At 41.1% G+C, this 24985-nt stretch overlaps 1 protein-coding gene across 1 annotated transcript; it reads right to left on the bottom strand.

Annotated features, from left to right (window-relative positions):
- On the bottom strand, window positions 1-24505 carry si:ch211-14a17.10 (myosin-10). Its single transcript, XM_053477561.1, has 45 exons — window positions 24436-24505; window positions 23259-23320; window positions 23109-23133; window positions 21593-21655; window positions 21393-21455; window positions 21189-21236; window positions 20838-20921; window positions 20650-20730; window positions 20479-20562; window positions 20122-20184; window positions 19658-19747; window positions 19306-19395; window positions 19110-19199; window positions 18931-19020; window positions 18640-18729; window positions 18300-18341; window positions 17989-18039; window positions 17835-17894; window positions 17646-17723; window positions 16350-16436; window positions 16107-16187; window positions 15934-16002; window positions 15714-15803; window positions 15551-15628; window positions 14429-14518; window positions 14260-14349; window positions 14059-14148; window positions 13857-13919; window positions 12618-12680; window positions 12048-12110; window positions 11904-11966; window positions 10527-10589; window positions 10378-10439; window positions 10236-10299; window positions 9572-9634; window positions 9348-9419; window positions 8222-8284; window positions 7674-7727; window positions 7327-7398; window positions 7174-7236; window positions 6916-6987; window positions 5782-5844; window positions 2379-2450; window positions 932-970; window positions 1-668 (listed from the first exon to the last, which is right to left on the bottom strand). The coding sequence occupies exons 1-45, from the start codon at window positions 24503-24505 to the stop codon at window positions 115-117; spliced, it is 3627 nt and encodes a 1208-aa protein (XP_053333536.1). The 3' UTR covers window positions 1-114.
- Window positions 24506-24985: the final 480 nt, after the last annotated feature.

Genomic DNA, 24985 nt, shown 5'->3' with positions numbered 1-24985 from the left:
TGAAAGCAAGACTGTCTTTTATTTGAGACATTTATGGACAAGTTAAAACCGTGTAATAAATTTTTATAGCTGTATAGATATATGAGTGATATGTGTGCTGTGTGTGTGTGTTTTTTATGCTTTGAGCCACAGTGGCAAGGCCGTATCCAGCAGCTCTATGGGCCACTCCTTTGGGCTGTCTGTGCCGCACGTGGCCACAAACGGGTACAGCCCTACCGTAAAGTGGTATCCGCTGAACGTGAAGAGGAGTGCTTTGGTCTCAGCGTTATAGAAGGCCACCTCCCCTGCATGGTAGTCAAGGAGGATCCCGATGATATTGAGTTGGTCCACCAAGTTGATCAGTTCAGGTTTATCACTTTGTTTATAGTTCTTCCCGTTGAGCCTATGTAGGGTAAAGTAGCCGATGCTAGGTCTGTATAGGATCACTCCTTTCCTGGGTGCCATTTCAGATGCTACGCCCACCACGAAGCATGACCTGTCTTTCACCTGCACCTCCCAGTAATGCTTCCCCGAGGTGAAGGCTGTTTTTGCGAGAGCCGCAATCGCTACATCGTAGCGCCTCGGATCGTCGGGTCGGGCTATCGGCGTCTGGACACCGCGCACAGATTTTCCGTTGTTGGTGACCTCAAGTCTTTTGTGAGCGGTCCGTTCGTCAATTTCCAGAGACGCTATAGGGTCAAAGGAGGCTAGGTCAGATTTAACTTACTGGCTTACGAATTACTTACTAATCTGATTCTGGTAATGTGACCATGTTTCTTTCCCTAGGCTGGTATGCAGTTAAGTGGGCGTGGCCAAACTAGCCATGCATCCAAAGCAAAGTTATTTAGTTTACAAGCTGATTGAATAAACTAATGGATTATTTAATAAGTCTGTCAATAAAATCAGTTTAATGAAATGTATCTTAACGCTGTGATGATGTGTATTGACTTACAGATGGTGACTATGGGTGGAATCACTGGAGGTGGCCGCTCTGTCCAGAGAAAAACCAAACAATCAATTAATTACATACATATTCGAATTAAACAAGCTAAATTATAATAACATATTAATTATGTTTCGTCTGCCATGCGGAAGGCCCGGGTTCGATTCCCAGCCAGTGCACAAACCCCAGCCACTGGATGCAGTGCCGGTCCCAAGCCCGGATAAAATGGGAGGGATGCGTCAGGAAGGGCATCCGGCGTAAAACCTGTGCCAAGTTGTAGTGCGGACTGGATATTCCACTGTGGCGACCCCTTGCAGGGAGCAGTCAAAAGTCCAACAACAACAACAATAATACACGACGGCACACACCAGGTAGTGCCCTTGATCAGGGGTTAGAGAGGGATTTGGGATTCAGTCTTGTGTTAGAAGCAGTGTTGGAAATTCCAGCTCTTTTTAGAGAGCCAGTTATTTCGTCTCTGCTCACTAAAAAGATCCGCTCTTTTCTTTGACTACTCATATTTTTTGTTGCTTAAATTAATTTAATATCCATCATGTAAAATTATGTGTAAAATAAATTACTAATGTAAAAAACATATCAAATGTTTATCAGTTATTTTTATTTATTGTTTGTGGAGCCTGCTCAATATAAAATTTCAACCTTGCACAATCTACACTCTGCCTTTTTATTGTCTACATAATTGAAATTCATCAACATTTTACTGTCACACTATTTTTTAACCTTTTCTAGTGTCTTTTCTCTTCCTCCCTCCTGTTCCTCCGTTTTTCTGTGTTTTGTGTCTAAAACCCTGCTCCTCCCCTCCTGATCAGTGCGGACACACACACACGTCATGACATGTAGTTGACCAATCACGTGTGGCTTGTACAGAAAAAGAAGAGCCAGCTCTAAGAGCAGAATCACTTGCGACCGACACATCACTATAGCTTTGTAGCTAAGCGTTAGCCGTGAACAGAACGACACGGACGGTTCAGAGCGACTTAGAAGTGATTAGTGCAGAGACGGCGTGTTGTTTAAGACGCCATAACGTTATCAGATGTGTGTTCTTACTGAAAGTGCTTCTGTGACTGGGTGTGAATGTGGGTTTAGTCAGACAGCTGCTCTCTCCTCAGTACTGCGGACCGTACAGACCTACTCTCACCCACGCTGAGACACACAGTTAGTGTCATTAACCACTGGACAACACTTGGGACACGCCCACTCATACAGATAGTTACACATCACAGTGCTGTTACTGTCTGTTATCATCACTCGTGGAATAACGTCTCTCGTCCAATCAGATTAGTCGGTCAGTAATAACTGTAATATAATCTACACTAGAATTATATTAATTATAAATGTGTTCCTGATTGGTCAGGTTGTGTTATTGTATACGAGTTTAAATGAACATCATGAATTCAGTCAGCATAATGAAATGTCAATGAAATGAAAAGTCTCTCACTCTCCAGCTCAGTGATTTGCTCTTGTTGTTTGGCCACTTCTTGTTGCAGACGCTTTTTCTCCTCAATCAAACCTAAAGAAAACACAGGGAATAAAGGGTTAATGTAAAAAATGTAGTTAGTGATGAGGGAGAATCAGTTAACACTTCAGGCTGCTGAGGCTCGAGGCCGACACTCAAGGTCGAGTGTTACCTGGCTTAGACCAAATGAATATACTGTATTGGTCTGAATGAGTCTACTCACTCAGGATATTTCTATAAGCACGAGCCCCATCTAACTGGTCATGGTGGTGGAGTCGCAACTATCTACAATGTACTCACTGGTACTCATAAAACAATGCCAATCATCAATGTTGCACTCAATGAAGTACATAATAAACCCACGCTATATTTTACCCTGGCCACCGTGTACAGACCCCCGGGGCCATATGTCATTTTTCTTAAAGAATTTGAACATCTGCTATCAGACCTATTGGTTAACTCTGACAAAGTGTTGATAGTAAGAGACTTTAACATTCATGTAGATGATGCTAACGATGCTTTAGCACTGGCATTTATGGATTTACAAAATTCTTTTGGGGTTAAACAAAGTATAAATGGAGCAACTCACCGCTGTAATCATACGCTAGATTTAATTATATCCCATGGTATAGATGTCTCTAATATAGAGATCTAACCTCAAAGTGATGATATCACAGATCATCACCTCCTGATATATACTCTACCCGTAGAACAGATTAGCTGTGTCTCCCCACGTTATCGATTTGGTAGAAATATGAATCCGAATACTAAAGACAGATTCACAAGTAATCTGCCGGATCTGTCCCAAATTCTTATTAGACCCCTAAATGCAGATGATCTAGATGAATTGACTAGCAGCGTGGGTACTATTTTTACCAGTACATTAAACACTGTTGCTCCCATCAGATTAAAAAAAGTCAGAGATAAAACACTTGCTCCTTGGTACAATAGTCATACTCGCACCCTAAAGAGAGCAACCCGTAACCTTGAGCGAAAATGGAGAAAAACTAAATTAGAAGTTTTTTGAATTGCGTTTAAAGACAGTATGTGCAGCTATAGACAGGCTCTAAAAACTGCTAGGACCGAGCATCTTAGCCAACTGATAGCAAGAAACCAAAACAATCCCAAGTTCTTATTTAGTACAGTAGCCTGCCTAACAAAACCTAAGATGCCTGCAGAGAGTACTCCACAACATTTTAGTAGTGAAGACTTTATGGACTTCTTTAAGGAAAAAATCGATAGCATAAGGAAGAAAATAACAGAGGTTCAACCTCTAATAGCATCTCATGATCTAGTTCAGCCTAAAGTTTCACATTTAGATTTTCAGTGCTTTACAGGTATAGGACAGGAAGAGCTTTATAAACTTATCACCTCAGCTAAATCAACAATGTGCCTGTTAGACCCAATCCCAACCAGATTTTTGAAAGAAGTGATGCTTACAGTTGGAGAGCCACTTTTAAACATTATTAATTCCTCATTATATCTAGGTCACGTCCCTAAACCTTTCAAGTTGGCACTTATTAAGCCGCTTCTTAAAAAATCTAATTTGGACGCAAATTAAATAACAAATTATAGACCAATTCCAAACCTCCCCTTTATATCAAAAATAGAAGAAAAAGTAGTATCAGCTCAAATATGCACATTCTTACAGAAAAAAAACTGAAGTAAACAAATCCTTGAAGAATTTTAGTCAGGTTTCAGGCCTCATCATAGTACAGAAACTGCACTAGTTAAGATTACAAACGACTTGTTTTTAGCTTCGGACCAAGGCTGCATCTCAATACTAGTCTTGCTTGATCTTAGTGCTGCATTCGACACTATAGATCATAATATTCTCATAGACCGCCTACAAAATCACATAGGTATTTAGGGACAGGCATTAAAATGGTTTAGATCATACCTGTCTGATCGATACCATTTTGTAGACCTAAATGGAGAACTGTCTGGTGTAATGCCAGTGAAATATGGGGTCCCACAAGGGTCAGTTTTAGGACCTCTGCTGTTCTCAATATACATGCTTCCCTTGGGTAACATCATTAGAAGACATGGGATTAGTTTCCATTGTTATGCTGATGATACCCAATTATATATCTTAACAAAACCAGACGAAATACCCAAGTTGTCTAGACTAACTGAGTGTGTCCAGGATATAAAAAAAATGGATGACCAATAACTTTCTTTTACTAAACTCAGATAAGACAGAGATATTACTTATCTGCCCAAAAACCAGCACACAACAGCTTTCACAATTCAGCCTGCGTTTAGAAGGATGTACTGTTACTACCAGCTCAACAGTAAAAGACCTGGGCGTGATATTAGACAGTAACTTGTCCTTTGAAAATCATATTTCCAATATCACAAAAACAGCCTTTTTCCATCTTAGAAATATCGCCAAACTTAGGAGTATCCTATCCGTATCTAATGCAGAAAAGCTAGTTCATGCATTCATGACCTCCAGACTGGACTATTGTAATGCATTACTAGGTGGTTGTCCTGCATCCTCAATAAACAAGCTACAGTTAGTCCAAAATGCAGCCGCCAGGGTTCTCACTAGATCCAGAAAATATGATCATATAACACCTATATTATCATCCCTGCACTGGCTACCTGTTCAGTTTAGACTTAATTACAAAATGGTATTACTTACATACAAGGCTTTAAATGGTTTAGCTCCCACATACCTAACCAGTCTTCTGATACGCTATAATCCACCACGCTTCTTAAGATCACAAAACTCCGGACTTCTGGTAGTTCCCAGAATTTTAAAATCTACAAAAGAGGGCAGGGCTTTTTCATATTTAGCGCCAAAGCTTTGGAATAGCCTTCCAGACAGTGTTCAGGGCTCAGACACAGTTTCCCAGTTTAAAAGTAGACTCAAGACGCATCTCTTTAATCTGGCATACGCGTAACTCATCCCATAACCTCATACTCCAGTACATCTATCCTGAATGGCAACTACGCTAATTCTCTCTGTCTGTTCTGTACTTTTCTACCCATCCCGAGGCATCTGGAGATTGTACCAGCTTCAGTAGACAAAGGCCGACCCTGTAAGGATCCTGAGGCATCCAGAGAAGGACCAGCTCCAGCTGAATTCTGCCTTATGATGGTTGGAGCTACACATCCTGCTCCTGTGCTCCCAGTGATCCAGACCCCATCTGCCCTCTGCACCTACTGACTCCCTGTGCTGAACTGGACTTCATGTTAATTTAAAGAATTTCTGTTATAATGAACTTTTAGCTGCACAACACACATGATGTTATATCATCTCTATCTGTTATCACCCAGATGAGGATGGGTTCCCTGTTAAATCTGGTTCTTCTTAAGGTTTCTGCCCTGAGAATAGTGAAGCATGGTGGAGTGTGTGTATAGAAGAGAGATATCTCACTTGCTGTATTTTTCTTCAGGTCCACAATTTCCTTCTCTTTTTCTTTCAGCTGATCATCAATTTCTGTAAAACAAACAAAAAAAAAAAAAAAAAAAAAATATATATATATATATATATATATATGTATGAATGTGAGTACTATGTGTGGTGTCACTTCTTAGCTGATGGACCGGGCTCACTCACAATTTTGCCTCACAACACAGCCATGAATAAAGAACGGTACAAAAACCTTCTGAAAAAAAAATCTTCTGAGTAGAATTTTGCCCAACCATCCAAGAACATTTCATCCTAAGCATTTCACTGCATATCATACTGTGTATGAATATGTGTGTGACAAATACAATTTGAATTTGAATTTAAGCAGTTTTGAATTTAAACAGATGAACAATGCCTTTTCCAGCATGAAGCTCCTTGCCATAAGGCAAAAGTCATAACTAAGTGTCTCGGGGAACAAAACATGGAGATTTGACTCTAATAAACTGTCAAAGGGCTGCGCCATCAGTCAGGGTGTGGCCTGGAAGGTGACTGACAGGGTGAACTGCAGAGGTCTTAAAAAAGAAAACACAAAAAAATACTGACTCTTTAATATACTTATCAATAAACGCTTTTAACACTTATGAAATGCTTTAACTATGCTTCAGTACACCAGAGTAACATCTGGCACAAAGATCTAAACACACTGAAGCAGCAGACTTCAAACAAACACGAAACATTCGTCCCCAGCTGTAGAAGCCTCATCAGAGCATGTTGGTAACACGTTCTCTTGTTAATTAAATCCTCCTCCATGGACACACATCATGGATACAAATGTGTTTCAGTGTTTCCGGGCCTAGGAGACACCCCAGGGTCTGCAGTCTTTGCGAGATGTTTTTGCTCTAACTAGAACTTCATAGTCTTTAAACAGGAAGAAGTCAGGTAAAAGAATTCTACCTACTGGACCTCATGTGAGCATCACAGAAGGTAATACAAACAGTGTAGCTGGGAGAAAGTGTCACATCCTCATATGAGGATTAGTCATGTCTCAAGAGTTTTAGTTAGGTGATGTACTGACTATTTATTTTTTTGCAAACAAATCATCATCCTGTAAAATGGATTTAAGAATTAATTTCATAAAATGAGATAGAAGTTCCTCACGCTGCAGTTGCTTTACTCGGTTGTTCAGTTTCACCACATCGCCATGCAGACGCTTGTTCACATCTGTCAGATCTAGAAAAAAACATGGATAATAAATAACAGCTTAATGATCTACAGAATAAATCTAAAGTCTTAATAGAGTGCTGATGCTCAGGATGGATCATGATTACAGGACTGAGAAGAGCTCGCCTGCTAATCTTCTTATCCCACTCAGAATAAAGGAGTGTTAGAGTCCGGGTGGAGAAGATCATCTCTCACCTGTCAATTTGTTCTTCAGGTCTGAAAGTTCCTTCACTTTCCGCTTCAGCTGATCTTCGAGATCTGTCAGAAAGTCATGGCAAAATCAATAAATATTATTAAAATAAATAATAAAGTGAGATGAAAGTGATGGAAGTAAAGCGTCTGTCTCACTGTTTGTTTCATTGACCCGGTCGTTTAGTTCATTCACCAGTTTGCGCAGACTCTCGTTCTCTTTTTGCAAAACTACAGAAAACACACGAGACTTAATGAAGTAGGGAATAAAACAAAATTAAATGTTTACTATAACAGGTGTGAAGGAAACGTCAGGAAGATGTTAAGCATGCTCCTCAAAACTAGTACATGTTCGTTGACCCCCTTAAGGGGTGAAGATGTTTGAAATTGATTGAGATATCCTTTAAGGAGACTGATCATCACACTAATCCTGCGTCAAACACGCTGTACTGCATGAAAAAGAGCAGAGAGTGGTAGAGACTGGGTTGGAGAAACAGATCTCTCACCTGTTTCCATCTCTCTAATCTCCCTCTCCTTTTGCTTCAGCTGCCGGTTAAGATCTGTTTGGAAGAAAGTCATGTCAAAATCAAACACCTGACACCATGAGTATGAATCGGAGGTACGTCCAGGACACATCGATGAGACCCCGTGATCAGTAAAAACTTCAGTAGGGGTAAAGGCTCCTCAGGGAGCCAGATCAAGGTGGAACAATAAAACCATCTCAGGATAAACAGATGAAGTGACCCGATTCTTATCTAGAATGAAACAATGACACTTTGGCTGCTATCACAGTGGACGTTGATTGATTCGTACAGAAGGTACGATAGCTCCCCCCACTGACCAACATTTAAATTATTATTACTCAGACACTATTTCCACCTGGACTGGAAATTCCAGCTATTTACACCCGTGTGTACATAATCACCAAAACAAGCAACAATACATTAAAGACACAATGAGAACATCAGGGATTCGTCAAACCCTTTGACTGATCCCTGATGTTCTTCTCCAGGACACACACACACATCATCCTATAATGGAATAGATCTCTCACCTGCATTAGTGTTAGTAAGATTTGAAATTTCCTTCTGCTTCTGCTTCAGCTCATTCTCGAGATCTGTTTGGAAAAGACAAACATGCCTGAGTGTCAGAAGAGTCTTCAGTGGCTCCACTGTGAACATATGGTGTGGCGTGTTAGAGAAGTTCAGCTCTAGGTCTGTAATCCAGAACTTGGAATGGATAAATAGGATCAGATTATGAATGTGCACTTCTTTAAAACAGATTGTGAAGATTAAATTAGATCGATAATAGCTAAAAGACTAGATATTAAAAAGATAGACGGATAAAAATACAGACGGATATTTATTACCTTACAAAAGGCAGATGATACCTTATGAGGGAAATGGAGAACACCTGGAGATCAATTACTGGTCAATTTCATCCTGGCTCACAATAGAGTGATAACATCATAAGATAAAATGATGCTATCCCTTGAGAGAGTGCCGTCCTAACTCGGGATGAACCATTTATACCTCCTGACAGATCAATAACACCTTCAAGTCTTCTAGAAAGACGATACCAAGAGATAGACTGGAACTCCCTCAACGCCGATAGATACCTGATTACTGATACACCTGGGCACACTGGTTACACCTTGGAAGGAGTGTGTGATATGTTTTGGTAGATTAATGATACTTTGAGTAGAACTAGCAAATCCTGAGAACTGTAATGAATCACACCTCAGAGCTCCAGATGGATCAGTGAGCTCCCAGGAGATTACTCCTCACACTAGATGGAACACTTTAATCGTTTATCATGATAGAGGAAACATTACCAAATAATATAAAAAAGGCAATGACGTTGGAGTCATGATCAGACTGCCTGCTTTACATCTGAAACACTGGCCTCCCAGGAACTCTGTTAATTAAGTCTGACCACTGATCATGTTCTGTTTTTGCACAACCTCATCCTCCCCACTGCACCAATTGCACATTACAGGAACTCGGCCTGTGCAGTCCTGACCTCATGCCAAGCCATTCCCACATGTTTGGAAAAGCCATTAAAGGAGTTCCTGGGAGCCCAGTGTTTCAGACACGAAGCACGCAGTCCAAAGAAATTAGGAACATTGCTTCTTTTCCAGTAAAATTAGTAATAAGAGGAGCAGAGTTAAAGTGTCTCACGGTCTATTGCTTTAACTTCCTTGTTCAGTCTTGTCACTTCTTTTTGCAGACGCTGGTTCTCATCCTTTAGACCTACAGAAAACGTCAACACAATGAAATAATTTTAGTAATAATCTGCACCTAATGTCTTTAGTGTTCCTCATGTTCTCGTCCAATAAGTACACAGTGTGGTGTAGAGAACAATGAAGTGTAACACAGTCTGGGTGGAGAAACAGTTTCCTCACCTGCATTGTTGTTTCTCAGGGTTTTAAGCTCATTCTCATTTTCCCTCAGTTGTTCTTTAAGTCCTGTTTGAAAGATAAGTATATGACATTCAAACGCAGTAATCGATCTTTATCTGGTTTGTGACACATCGATGATATCTTGCGTGAAGAACCAGACTGATGATATCACTGAATCACAAGACATATGACGTAACATACTGTGGAACGGATCAATGATACTCAGAGACCAACCCAATGACTTCTTAATACACACCTGTAGAGGAATCGGTAACATTTTATCTCAGGAGGATTTAATATTCAGTAGTATGAAAAGGTTTATTAGCACCTCTGGCCAAACTACATGTTTAGTACTGTAAGATAAATGTATGGTAACACACAGGCACTAAGCTCCTCTATAAAGCTAACTGAAGGTCCGAAATCAAAGCTAACTGAGGAGCTAGAGAGATATCAAATCGCTTCCAGATCACCATTTCCAAAAGTTTCCAGCACCTTGAAGCCCTCTTTACTGCTTCACTCTGCAGCTGCATGGAAGAGTCACCAGAACTAATCCTTACCTGTGAGCATTATTTCATTAAATACCCACAGGTAATGTTGATCTCTTACAAATGAATGAATTATCCTTGTGTACGCGTCTCTAGTCTAGATGGAGAAACATATCTCTCACCCGTGTTGTTATTCTTCAGGTCGAAATTTTCCTGCGTTTTTCTCATCAGCTGTTCCCCAAGGTCAGTTTTAAAGAAAATCATCACATAAGAGAATTACATTAAAATGAATGTTTAATAATCACTGATAAAGATAATCTCACCTGCATTAACATCCTTCAGGTTTAAAAGGTCCTTGTCCTTGCTCTTAAGCAGATTTACAAGTTCTGTCCAGGAAATAAACATTCATGAGAAGATTACACGAGTACTCATCAGTGTGTAACAGAGAGTAATAAGAGGAACAGATCTCTCACCTGCATTGTCATTATTCAGCCCTGAAAGTGCGTTGTCCTTTTGCTTCAGCTGCTCTACAAGATCTTGTTGTGAAAAAATCACATCACAGATACACATGACTACAGGCTTTCACCTCTACTGTACATGGAGATCAAAGCAGAGTCATCTTTTATATTAGAATATTAAAAATAATGTTGCTTTCTTGTTTAATAATACGTTTTTCAGTTCAGTTCAGCCTTTATTCGTCCCACATACATCACTGCACAGTGAAATTCTTTATTCTTCGCATCTCCAAGCTTCTTGTTAGTCGACAGGGGTCAGAGCTTAAGGTCAGACATTTCATGTCCCCATGGAGCAGACAGGGTTAAAGGCCTTGCTCAAGGGCACAACAGCGGCAACCTGGCGGAGCTGCGGCTTAAACCGAACTCAGAGCCTTAACACACTGAGCCACCAATTATTTATTAGGCAGCTTTGAGTTAGTTGATGTTTTGGAAACAGGAAAATGGCTGTGTATAAAGATCTGAGTGGCTTTGACAAGCTCCATATTGTGATGTCTAGATGACTGCATCTTCAGTTGTGGGATGTTCCTGGTCTGCAGTGGTCAGGACTTACCAAAAATGCTCCTGGGAAGCCGGTGAACCAGTCACAGGGTGATGGCTGGGGTCACATGAAGGCTGGCCCATGTAGTCCAGAACCAACAGAAGAGCTACTGTAGCTCAAACAGGTGAAAAAGTCAAGGCAGGTTATGGTAGAAAGGAGTTCGTACACACTAGGCAGTGCCCATGCTGACCCTGTGATCTCCACCAAAAGCTCTTACAGTGGGCATGTGAGCATTAGAACTGGAAAAAGGTGGACTTGTCTGAGGGGGCAAATTTTCTTTTACATCATATGGACGGCCAGATGTTTGTATGTGTGTGTGTGTGATTCTCTGGGTGATGTTCTGCTGGGAGACCTTGGGGTTCCATGGAGATGGCGTTCCCTGATGGTAGTGGCCTCTTTTAGCAGGATAACACGCCCTGGCACACTCCTCACACTGTTCAGCAATGCTTTAAGGCACATAACAAAGAGTTTGAGATGTTGACTTCACCTCCAAATTTTCCAGATTTCAAACCAATCCGGTATGTTTGGGATGTGCCGGAGAAACAAGTCTGATCCATGGAGGCTCCACCTCACACACATACAGGACTTAAAGCATCTGATACTGATTGCTTGGTGCCAGTTCATTTGGTTTAGCTGTTTTGGTGGCACATGAGGAACCACACAATATTAGACGTGTGGTTTTAATAGTTCATTTTGGCTGTTCAGTGTTTAAATGCTCCCTAAAACTTCTCTTTTCACCTTCATTCCCACATTATTGTGTCATTTACACAACAGGGCTACAGAAACACATCTCTCACCTGCATTATCGTTCTTCAGCATTGATATGTCCTTATCCTTTTTCTTTAGCTGTTCTCCAAGGTCTGGTCGAAAGAAAATCACAACATCTCAGAACCACAGGCTTTTCACCTCCATTTAGAGAAAAAAATATATACACGTCTCACCTGCATTACTGTTCTTCAGGTTTGCAAGTTCCTTATCCTTTTTCCTCAGCTCATTTTCAAGATCTGTTGGAGGAAGTCAGAGATCATGTGAAGATGAAGGACATGTGAGTGTGTAATGAAGCAGGTCTTCAGGATGAAGAGAGACGTGGAGTATGTGGGAGGGTCTGAAACTGTCTTCTCAGAAACTGAACGGTGCTTATACCTGGACTGGGCTGATAAAACATGGTCACACCTAGATGATACCATGAGATGAATGCTGATAGCTGAAGATATCTCCTGGCAGATCAATGATAGCTTAAGATAGACTGATTATACCCTGAGACTGATCTACTGATCTATAATTACAGATAGATATGAACAGTGTTCCTGTTTTTATGGCACTGTATACTCTATCGTATACTCTACACCTTTTTTAATCTTTTTACTCAGTTCCTGGTTCCTGTCTAGTTCTTCCTTCTCAGTGAAAATGGCAACATTTATGACTGAAATGCTGCTAAACATTTTTATTTCAGGTTTTTGTTGACTGTGTCTTCCCTCTCCGTGCTGCCTGTGACGAGACAGGGATCTCACCTGTGTTTTCATTAGTCAGGGCTGAAATCTTCTTCTGCTGTCTCTTCCGGTCCTCTTCACAATCTGTGTGTGGGAACATCACGTCGAATCAATCATCAATAAATAAATGATTAGCTATAGTTTATGTTCGGCTGGAGTTATAATATGAGAATGTGAATGAATGGATTATAAACACGTAGTAACATGAACACTCCGCCCATGAGAGCAGGAACGCTAAGAACAATGCTAGGTTTGAAATCAACAAAATGATACTCAGAGTTTCAGATCAGGTAAATAAATATTTATAAGACACCTTGACACGAATCGATCCTACCTAAGGACAGACAAGGGTCCTTAATAGTGAAAGTAAGAGCATTAGCACACACAGTGTGATGAGAACTCTCAGGACTGGGACTGAACAGCTGTGTGTCCATAATAAAACCACTTGTTAGTGAGACTCATCTGATAAAAGCCTTCAGTTTGTTAGGGATCATAAAGACTGGACTTTGGAGTGATGGAGAAAGGTCATGTGACCTGATGAGTCCTGTTTGAGTCCCTATTCCAGAGTGATGGGCGTGTCAGGGTGAGAAGGGAAGGACATGAAGCGATGCTCCCATCATGCATAGTGTCCACTGTACAAGCCTCTGGAGACAGTGTTATGATCTGGGGTTGATCAGTTACTCAGGTCGAGACTCGTAACGTTATGGGGCAATAAAATGAAGTCAGCTGACCACCTGAATGTACTGAATCACCAGAGGATCACATTTATGGAGGGTTTCCTGGACTCCAGAGTCCCGACCTGGATCTTTGGGATGTGCTGAAGAAGACTACGCAGTGGTCCCACTCTCACAGCATTAATACAAAATCTTAGAGAGAAATGAATGTGACTTATATACAGATGTTGATATTGGATGAATGTATCAAAGCGATGCTATCGCTGTAATAAAAAGCAAAAGGCAGAACCATGTTTCCTGTTTTTTTGTTTTGTTTTGTTTTTTTGTGGCCAGGCAAGTCAAGTTTTGCTAAATGTATTCTTTCATCTCCACAGCTTGTATGTTTGTATTGTCTTAATCACTAATGATTAAAGGTTGCTGATGTAAAGTAGACACACGATATATCTGGCAAGGCTAAGTGACACACATCTTGAGATTTCCGTATTATGACACTCCATCTCTCAGCTCCAGAGATCAGTGGTGTAGTCCTGAGACAGGTGGAGTGTTTAACCGCGCTGCCACAGGGCTGCAGAGACAGAGCTCTCACCTGCGTTATTATTCTCCAGGTTTACAATCTCCTTCTCCTTCTTCCTCAGCTCGTCCTGAAGGTCTGATGGGAAGAAAAATAAAGTCCCGTAAAAGAATTACAGACATTTTAATGACTTCAGATTCCTCATCGGCCGACAGGTTAGAAATCTGTAATAGTACAAAAAATAAAATAAAACACTGAGTAAAGGGAGAGTGTGTACCAGTGATGCGCTTCTGTGCCGCACGAATGTCCTTGCTACTCTGTACGGTCTCTTGGTTCAGCTGTGCACTCAGATCAGCTAATCTCTCAACTGGCACAGAGAGAGAGAGAGAGAGAGAGAGAGAGAGAAGTGTGTGACCCACAGGATCAGATCAGAGCCGTGGTTAAAGTGGCGGTGAGTAAAGCCGGGCGTGTCCCTCACTCAGCTTGGCGTTTTCTGCTCCCTGCTCCTGTAGCTCTGCTTTGCTCTTCTGCAACAGGTGATTCTTCTCGGCTAGCTGCTTGTCCAGCTCTGTAGCAGAAACATCTGATCAATAAAACACAAAGCGCAGAAAATGAAGAAGAACAGAATATGTTCTCTGGTTCCTCACCCCTGATCTCCACAGCGTTCTTTATCTTCAGTTTATTCAGCTCTAGCTCTTTGTCCCTCAGGTCCTGCTGCAGATCGGCGATCTGTTTCTCTGAGAATCACGCACACACACACACACACACACACACACACAGTCTCATTACGGATATCTAAGGTAAACTGACCTGCCTTAATTACTCACACTGGGACTGAGGAAAACCTCCAGCAGGAGGAGCTGTCTTACAGCACAGACAGGTTTTAAATCCCACTGGAACTCCTGCGATGACCTTCACACTGAGACACAGGCTCTATCCACAGATATGCCCCGGCCTTGTTCCGCCCACTTTGTGTTTGATGTTGTGTATTTGGTAAATAATTTACACTCAGAACTCGTTAGAAGGACAATGACACTGTAACCCCAAAGATCACTACCCTGTCTGACTTCCTGATTTCCTGCAGGTCTTCTCGTTCCTGTGTCCTGTGTATTCTGCAAAATCCCATGCTTTTCTCATTTTATTCCTTTTTTCTTGCTTTATTTCCTGAAGAACCCTCCCCTTTCCAACTTCTTTTCTTTTCCCTACTCATTTCCACCCCTGTGCTTGCTTCTCCTTAAACAATCCCCCTTGTTCCTCAGTATTCATGCTTTCCTCATTTCCTACTGCACCTTGAAGATTCCTGAACATACCTGCTCCCAGCTTTTCCTTCATCCCTGCTCTACCTTGAACCATGAACCTCCCTCAGTTCCATTTTCTGCTTGTTCTTAGTTTCAGTTCAATCTCCAACAACTTTCTTTTTGTGCATGCTGACAAAAAAGCTTCCAGATTTTCCTCCTGCACAATCCTCTATGCTGACTTCTTCAGCTCATGTTCCACCATGAGAAACCTTGTGCTCTCTCTCTGCACACTTTTTTTCTCCTGCCATTACTTTACCCCCGTGTTTGTGCTGGATTCTCTCCTGAATCATCCTTATTTCCACTCGACCTACCTTTCTTTTCCCTGACTCTCTATGATCTTCCTGTGATCAAGTACACATGGAGCTCTGCTAAACCATCTCCCATGACCTGGTTCAGCGTCTACTCTGAGTTTCTTTCTACCTGTTCGGACTCGCTCATTATAAAATCACTGTTGCATTACTGAACACTTACTGAAAACATCAGTTCCACAGCCGCTCGCTTTCAGAACTATGATCTCTTTATTCTTCTCTTTTATCTTGTCCTCCAAACCTGATGGACAGAAACTCATGGTCAGTGAGCAGTGTCAGGTAGATCACAGATGAGTGACACTGCAGGTGTGGTGTACAGAGCTGACCTTCAATGTGCTCCTGGTTTATTTGCTTAACTTCTGCAAGGGTTTTCTTTAACTGGTCCACTGTCTCTTTTAGGAAAAGCACCTCGGTGGCTAAAAGAGAGAGAGAAGGAGAGAAACTTATTACATAGAAAAGTTAGATCTATTCTGTTGTGCCATGACTACGACTACTACGACTACTAATAATAATGATAATAATAATGATAAATGCATTAACACTCGCCCAGTTTGGTTTTCTCGTTTCCGTCTGCTGCAAGCTGTCTCACCATCTCCTGTGCCTCCTTCTCCAGTTCTGCATTCACACACTTATTTTATTCACTTTTATATTTTGCTGTTTAACAGTAATCTGCCTGGACAGAGTACGCCTTATATAAATAAAATAATCATCACACTCACTTTTAATCTTGTCTAAATACCTCTGGATGTCCTCCTCCTGGTCCTTGTTCAGCTTTCTCAAGTCATCGAGTAACTTTACAACTAACAACAAACCAAAGTGGAGCGAATATTATTCACACCTTAAACACATCCAAGCTTTATTTCTGTTATTTTTTCACCGCTGCAGAAGACGACTTGATGAGTTCCTACTCATTCAAACACGTTCCTAACACGGATTCCAGAAGTAACTGGTGTCCCGCTTACGTTTCAGAGGTTCTCCTTTCAAGTCCTTGATCTGTTTTTTGGCCTCCTCGAGATCTGCTTTCTTCTGTCGCAGTTTCTCTTGCAGGTCTGAAACATAAACACAACATGATTTACTGTAGTTGCTGGTTCTCCACTCTTCTTCCTTCTAGAGCTCTATACTCATCACTGATAACATCTCATATTATTGGTATCTCCTGGGTTCTAGTTTCCTGATATAAAACAGTACTAGTTTCCTTGTGGTTCCTTTAGCTTAGTTTAACCTTATGTCTTATTGATCAGAAGGTTGAGGGTTCAAGCCCAGAACACTAAATAACCATAGTTGGGCTGTTTGGGCAATGGCCCTAACCCTCTGTGCTCCACAGGCGGCTACAATGTGGCTACAAATACAGGCTTTCTTCTTTGTCTAGTGTCGAACAGAGGTATAATCTCAGGTTCAATATGAAATAGTTTCCTGTTTCCTAAGTGATATTTCAGTTTTCCCTATCTGATCCACCAAAGTTCCTTAGGTTGATAGGTCCACAGTCAGAATTACTTCATGCGTCCTGATAGTTTTTTGCTCTTAATGTCTTCTTCTTGGTTCCTAGATCCTAGTCACATTTTCTAGCTTTTCTCATTCCATAATGTGTCTTTTTCACACTTTTTTTTAGCTTCAAGCTTAATTGGTTTCTTCCTTCCTACAGTATAAACATGTGAGCCGTCATACCAAGTCAGGTGTTAAGTCAAACCAATTAGTTTTAATACTATGGTCAGTAGGGGCAGTAGGTGAACCGGGAAAAAAATATTCATTTTACAACAAAATTCAGTGGATAAACAGAACTCACACCACCTGAAATGCAGTTTAATGTCTGATTTAATGTGAGGGGTCACATTCATCCCTTCCTTACTCAAAACTTAGCTTCCCAGGTGGCTAGACATGGTTCCTAGTTTCTCAGAGCCTTAGGTTCAGGTTTCATGGCCATGTTTGATAGTACCCTGATCCTCCAATGTATTTATTTCCCTATTTCTGGTTCTCTTGTCAGAGCATGTAGTTTCCCAGACACACCACCTACTTATATGGTTTCCTAGTTTTCTAGTTTCTAGGTTCCTACTGTAGTTCTTTAAAAAATTCCTAGTTTGTGGACCCTAATCTCTCTTTATTAGGTTCTGAGCTTTCTCTTTCTAAAGATTCGTTCAGTTTCCTCATCCTGGTTACTAGCTTCCTTATTCCCAGTATCAGGTGTTATGAAGTGGAGTAAAAGAAAGGAACCAAGTGTAAAGTGCGTGACCTAAGTCCTGGCTGTGTGATGTCATACACACCCTCATTGACTCCTTCTGATTCACTGAGTTCATCTTCCAAATGCTTGATGTCCTGGTTGAGGGACTGGATGTTAAACACTGCAGAATATGAACAAGCAGGAAGAGATGAATAAGAGAAAAGAGAAAATGACACAAAAAGAGAACCATCACACCGTTCTGTCTAGCTTTACGTAGCTCTTATGAACTCACCCTGATTAAGTAGTGTATCGTTCAGCTCTGAAACCGCCTTATCAAACTCAGTCTTCAGTTCTGTAACACACAAACACATGTTATAGGTTTAAAAAAAATAATGAAATGTGAAATTTCCTTTATATGTTTAGGCAAAAACAGTGTGTTTTCTCACTGTTGTAAGACTGCGTGATGTCAGCGCACTCCTTCACTGCTTTCTGCAATTCTACGAAAATAAAATGTTTATCACTTGTAAAGCGAGTGTGTCGAATACAAGTGTGTGTGAAAGCGCCGGTATTTATTATCTACCAGTAAGCTAACTAGCTGTTATCAAAGGAGAAAAGTCCTGCCCTCTAATGGATAACAAAGCTAGCTGTGTGTGTGTGTGTGTGTGTGTGTGTGTTGGGTAGTGGAACAGTCTGTGATGAGAGCTCAGTGTAAATCCTTAAAAAGAAATCTCTTGGCTTTAAGGGAAACTGGACTTACTTTGATTCTCCTCCTCTCCCTTCTTCAGCTTCTTCTCCAGATCTTGAAGAGACATTAATAAAATATTTATACATTTACAGAATGCACACTGTGTGTAAAATTTCAAACAATTTCTACAAAACATCTAAATTATTAATTAGATAAAACTCTAATAAACTAATGAAGTCACTAAATGAAAGCATTTAAATTTAGTAGAGCAAAGGTGGATGGATGGATGGATGGATGGATGGACAGACAGGTAAAGGGGAAGACAAATTGGTGTATAGATAAATAGAGAAATGAATGGATGGATAGATAGATGGATGGAAAAACGAATTGATTGATGAATGTATAGACCCACCATTTATTCTGTTGTCAGCCTCCAGGTTTGTCCTGTTTGCTTGCTCTTTGGCTTGTCTCAGTTCCTCGAGGAGCTCCGTGTACTTTATAACTTCAACCACAGGAACATTCACAATTATTCGTGGATCAGAGGACCTGCTACATCAGTGACTTATCTACTCCAGTATTTAAACTTCTGCTCTACAAAGTTCATGAGCAGTCTCATCAGACCTTCTCCCTATGTTCTCCACCAGGGTGGAGTAAAACTGGAGGTGGAGGTCCTCCTGATGAGAGGATGTTAGTGTTTTCTCACCGTTCTTTGCTAACTCTGAATCCTTCTCTTGCAGAGCTTTGTTGACCTTCTTCTGCTCCTGCCTGCTCTTGTCTAGCTCCTTCTCCAGTTCTGTACAGTTTTACACACATAAAAATTTGCTTGCGTGAAATTTATCGAACTGAACTGTGAACTTTACAGAAATCAAAGAGATGACATACCTCTGAGCTTTACTTCTGACGCATTCTTCAGGTCTTCTAATTCTTTGTTAAGGTCCTTCAGGTCCTCTCGTAAATTCTCGATGTCTTTGGCTACGAGATTTAATTCATCGAATAGAATAAAGTTGATTGGATTCGTGATTTCAGATCTAGTGACCATCCTTGCATGACAATTACATGACTAAAGAAGGGTTCTTACTCAGTCTGGCTACGTCACTGTCCTTCTGTCCCAGCTCTGCAGTTTTCCTCTTCAGCTCCTCCTCCTTCTTCCTTATGTTCTTCTGCAGATCTGTTCAAGATTACACTCCTTCTTTACTTGCGTACACAGTCTTATCACGCTTATGCTAAGGATGTAGACTAAACCTTCCGTCTAAATATCATGCTAGGCTTCAATTCTTCACTTTACATCAGAACTCTTACTGCTGGAGTTTACGTCACACTTCTGCTTATAAACTGTTCAATAGCATTTACATCTAAAAGCTAAAGTTAAACTATCATTCCTCCCATGTGTTACAATAAAATAAATCATACACACACACACACACACACACCTGCTAACTGTTTGTCCGTCTGCTCTTTGATCTGTGATATAATTTTCTTGAGATGAGTCTCGTCTGACAGCAGGACCAGGTTCTTCAGCACTGAGAACATCAGGAAAGTGTGAGAAACATTAATGCAGCCAAACTTAGCCTTTAACATAATGTAACAAAGAGAAAATATGTATACAGTTTTTACATTTTTACAATATATTTTTAAACAAGCCCCTCCCCCATCTTGTTGCTTAGCTCTGCGGTTCTCTGGAGGGGCGTGGCTCAGCAGGAGCTCATTTAAATAGACACTGAAACAACATGTATCCCAACAATACGAGATGTATTTCACACACACACACACACACACACACAGGTGGAGGAGCTCTAAGTGCTGTGTTAACTCGTTGAACAAATAGTAAAATATGGGACCTTTAATTAAATGCTAATCACAGTGCTACATGAGTGAGATAAATGTCTAAACCTACCGAGTTTGGCCAGGTTTGAGTCGTCCAGCTCGGAGATCAAATCGAGCGCTTTGTCTTTCTCTTCTTTAAAACACAAAGGGGAAAAAACACAAGGATAACGTTAGATTAAACCTTATAATATTTATACAGGGTTAAAAAGTGTTCTATACACGCCAACATTTCATACAAAACGTAACAGACTGTTCGCTAAATCAAAGACTAGCTAGCTAGCTAGCATGCTGGCTACCTGATTTATCCCATAAACTATAGCTTGCTTGTGTAACCTCATGTATTTTCTTAGCAGTGACAGAATCTTAGACGTGACTTTATAGATTCAGATTAAACTGGACGTCTGTAGGATGCTGAAGCGACTCGCACTTTTAATCTGCTCCAGCGTGGCATCATCCAGGGCCTGGCTCTGAAGCTTCCTCATCTCCTCCAGCTTGGAGATTATGACCAGAACTGATCAGAAAAGACAAAGGAGGAGTCAATCATCACACCCTGCAGGATCAGACGTCCAAACTCAGTGTGATTACTTTCTGTACAAACTTTTATTGATGTCTGGATCGTGTACATCCTTCTTCAAGGCATCGAGCTGTTCCTTCTTCTTCCTCAGTGCTTCCTCTAGATCTGTAACACACACACACACACACACACACACACACACACCTTATTCAGGTAAAGGTTTCAATTTATTGTATAAACTCTTGAAAGTTCCATGTGCAGTAAGGACACACCCTTCCTCTTGGACTCGGACGGCTCGGACGCGATGCTGTCCTTGATGCTGTTGATTTCCTGAGTCAGCAGTATAATGTCCAGAGCTGTGGAGGAGAATTAGCAGGAAATATAAAAGCTAATAAGGCCTTAGACTCTTCGTCACGCCTCACTTCAGGGTGAGGAACAGAGACAGGGTGTGGGTCAGGGTCAGGGTCTCAGGGTTAAGTGTTAAGGGGTTAGGGTTCAGGTTCAAGGGATTGAATGTAGAGCTGGGGTTAGAAATGAACGGAGGGAGTTAGTGGATGAGGTTTCAGTTGGAGGCGATTAGAGATAACAGCATAAAGTGTGGTAGTAACGTTAACTCCACTCACGCTTCTTCTGTTTTGGAGGAGGATTATCTCCACAAGTGTTTAGTAACTCTGTAAAAAAAAAAAAAATCAATAAATTAATCAATAAATAAAAGAACTGGAAAAACAACATATAAGCAAATAAAGATGATATAAACGGTAGAAGAAATATTACAATATACAATGCTGACTATTATATAATATAATTATGTTTATATAATGTCTCACCCTCATAACTATTCTCAAGGTCGGAGCACTCTGCCTGCACGGTTTCAATCTTCTCCTCCAAATCTACAACCGAGAAATAAATCACAGTCTATATATATATATATATATATATATATATATATATATATATATATAAATGTTTGTGTGTGTGTGTGTGTGTGTGTGTGTGTGTGTGCGCGCGCGCACATATTTCTTCTTACACTTATTCCGGCCGAGCACTTCTGAAATAGTTTTGATGTTCTGGTTCAGCTCTTTCTGAATATCTACAAAAACAAACAAACAATCACTTGATTCATTTATTTATCATTGACCTTAATATATTTGTCTAAACACAAACACCACTACCCCAAACACCACTCCCCTAAACACCACTCCCCCAAACACCACTGCCATAAACATCACTTCCCCCAAAAAACACTCCCCCAAACATCAATCCCCCAAACACCACTCCCCTAAACATCACTCCACCAAACACCACTGCCATAAACACCATGCCCCTAAACACCGCTCCTCCAAACACCACTCCCATAAACACCACTCCCCCAAACACCACTGCCCTAAACACCACTCCCCTAAAATTCTAATTTAAATTTTATTTGTCACATACACAGTCATACACAGTAGGATATGCAGTAAAATATGCCATAAACACCACACCACTGCCCTAAACACCACGCCCCCAAACACCACTCCCTCAAACACCATTTCCCCAAACACCACTCCCCTAAACATCACTCCACCAAACACCACTGCCCGAAACACCACTGCCCTAAACACCACTTCCCTAAACACCACTCCCATAAACACCACTCCCATAAACACCACTGCCTAAAACACCGCTCTCCCAAACACCGCTCCCCTAAACACTGCTCCCCCAAACACCACTCCCCTAAACACCACTCCCATAAACACCACTGCCCTAAACACCACTGCCCTAAACACCACTCCCCTAAACATCACTGACATAAACACATCTCCACATGAGCTCCCCTAAAATCCACTCTCCTAAACACCACTCCCCTAAAAAAAACACTGCCCTAAACACCACTCCTCTAAACACCCCTGCCCCAAACACCACTGCTGAAACACCACTGCCCTAAACACCACTCCCATAAACATCACTCCCTAGAACACCACTCTCCCAAACACCGCTCCCCTAAACACTGCTCCCCCAAACACCATCCCCCTAAACACCACTCCCATAAACACCACTGCCCTAAACACCACTCCCCCAAACACTGCTCCCCAAACACCACTCCACTACACACCACTCCCCTAAACACCACTCCCATAAACACCACTGCCCTAAACACCACTCCCCTAAACATCACTGACATAAACACATCTCCACATGAGCTCCCCTAAAAAAGACTCTCTTAAACACCACTCCCCTAAACACCACTGACATAAACACATTTTCACATGAGCTCCCCTAAATACCACTCCCCTAAATACCACTCCCCTAAACATCACTCCCCTAAACACCACTCCCCTGAACATCTGAAAAAACTCTCCTAAACACCACTCCTTTAAACACCACTCCCCTAAACACCACTGCCCTAAACACCACTCCACTTAACACCACTGACATGAGCTCCCCTAAGCCTGGCCTGATCAGGATTTGTCTGCTCACTCAATCTGTTTCTGTTTCTCCGGATCAGTGTTAGAAGAGAGGTAAAAAGTTGTGAGTATTGAATGAAACACTGAAGCACTCACCATCACAATTTCTTTTAATGAGCTTCTAAAATATAATGAAGGGAAAAACATAATTAAAACATCACTGGTGTGTAGTATTCACTGTGAAGTACAGATTGTATTTAAACCTTGAATAACACGTGTTGTGTCGGTGACATTAAACAGCTTTACCTCATCACCGTCGTCATCTCCAACATCATTGCCAGGCACTGAAGGAAAAACACACAATTTTCCTTAACATAAATGAAACTAAACAAAACAGAGAGAACACACCCACACACACAAGCACACTAATAAGTGTATACAAATCACAAAAATGACCCTAACTCTGAGATCCTGGCGCAGGTGAAGCTCATGGGGGATTTTAGGATGAATGTATTATGGCGTCTGAGTTAAAAACTTGACAAAACATTAAAAAACTTACAATTTCTTCAAGCAGTGCAGTGAAAATAATGGCTTTGTCGTAAATTAAAGCATTAGAAGCATTATTAACTTTAGACACTAATTATATAATAAGAAGCAGAAACTCAACACTGCAAAAGGTTTAATTAAAACAATAACTATAATAAATAATAAACAATAACTAAACAACATTAATTGATTTTATATTATAAACTTTCTTTCTCATGCTCTGATTCTTTATAGCATGCTTTAAAATTCTTTATAGCTTATCCAGTACAGGGTTGGGGGCCTGGAGGCTACAGTATTCCAGGGGGTTTGGGGTATGAAGTGGGGTACACCCTGGACACGCACTTACACACTACAGGCAATCTGGGAACATCTGCTGTTTAGCCTAATCTGCAGGTCCTTAGTCTGTAGGAGGAAACCGGAGTACCCAGAGGAAACCCACCGAGCACGAGGAAAACATGCAAACTCCACACGCAGACCCGAGGCGGGAATCAAACCCAGGCCCTGTTGGTGCGAGGCCACTGTGCTCACCACTAAGCCTCTTATAAAAGTGCTAAAACTGAACAATTGTGCAAGTGGACTTGATCTTTGAATGAGCAGAACATCTGGCTTCCTGCGCTGAGATATTACACAGAGAACTATTGGTCTAGCGTGTTACTGATACAATCTATCACTCTGTCAGCTGAAATATCCATTTTCCTCTTTAGAAAATATGAAGAAACAAGATAAATGTCTTTTGATCAATTTAATTTGGGTCATTTTATCTTTGCTGTCCTTTAATAACACACACTCCTTCACACTCCTCTACATCGCACTAAAGCATCTGCTGATCATCATCATCATGATTACTGATGAACACCATAGACGTGTGAATGACCTCAGCAGGTCTGGGTTCTATAGTGAGGTTCTCATGTGGAAGAAGAAGAAGAGGAGATCTTACCGTTGCGAGAGAGTGTAGAGAGAGGAGCGAAGCAGAGAAGAGAGAAGAGCAGGAGCTGAACCCACGCCATCGCTCTGATTAACTCTCACTCTCACTTCCACTGCTTATATAGCTACCCCCCCCCCCCCCCCCCCCACACACACACACACACACACTTTACCCTGGACTGTTCATTAGTGTAGTGTAATATATCTGTAAGTGTCTGCTGGTTAAGTTCATATAACTACCAGGTTATATGAGTTGATCTGGTTTAGACACGGTACTAGTTAACACTGACATGACCAGAGCGCATGAGGCTTTTATATAAAGTGAATATGAGAGAGTTTATAAAGTACAGGGCAGAAATCACAGCAACTAATGTTTTATTTTCCCTTAAACAACTACAATTTACCAAAGACCATTTTTATTGATCAATTATTGATTATAAACAGTTAATTCCACAGTATTTATAATTAGAGGACACGTGATCAGGAGTCAGAGCTTCCAGATGATTATTCTACAGTTTCATTCACTTCTTACACACTAGCTGTGGATTATACTCTAGTCTTCT

This window comes from Clarias gariepinus, chromosome 18 (genome assembly GCF_024256425.1).
Source record: "Clarias gariepinus isolate MV-2021 ecotype Netherlands chromosome 18, CGAR_prim_01v2, whole genome shotgun sequence".
Lineage (NCBI taxonomy): Eukaryota > Metazoa > Chordata > Actinopteri > Siluriformes > Clariidae > Clarias > Clarias gariepinus.
Note: the sequence above shows the minus strand (reverse complement) of the source record. Positions and strands in the feature narration are given on the sequence as shown.

Excerpts from the sequence above, each read along its gene's own strand:
- si:ch211-14a17.10 (XM_053477561.1), bottom strand. The coding sequence starts at position 24,505 with ATGGCGTGGGTTCAGCTCCTGCTCTTCTCTCTTCTCTGCTTCGCTCCT. Across the intron at positions 12,111-12,617 it reads CCTGACTAATGAAAACACAG|ATCTTGAAAATGAGCTGAGG; the intron begins GTGAGATCCCTG and ends TTCCTCCAACAG. Across the intron at positions 2,451-5,781 it reads CCTGAAGAAAAATACAGCAA|GTTTGATTGAGGAGAAAAAG; the intron begins GTGAGATATCTC and ends TGTTTTCTTTAG.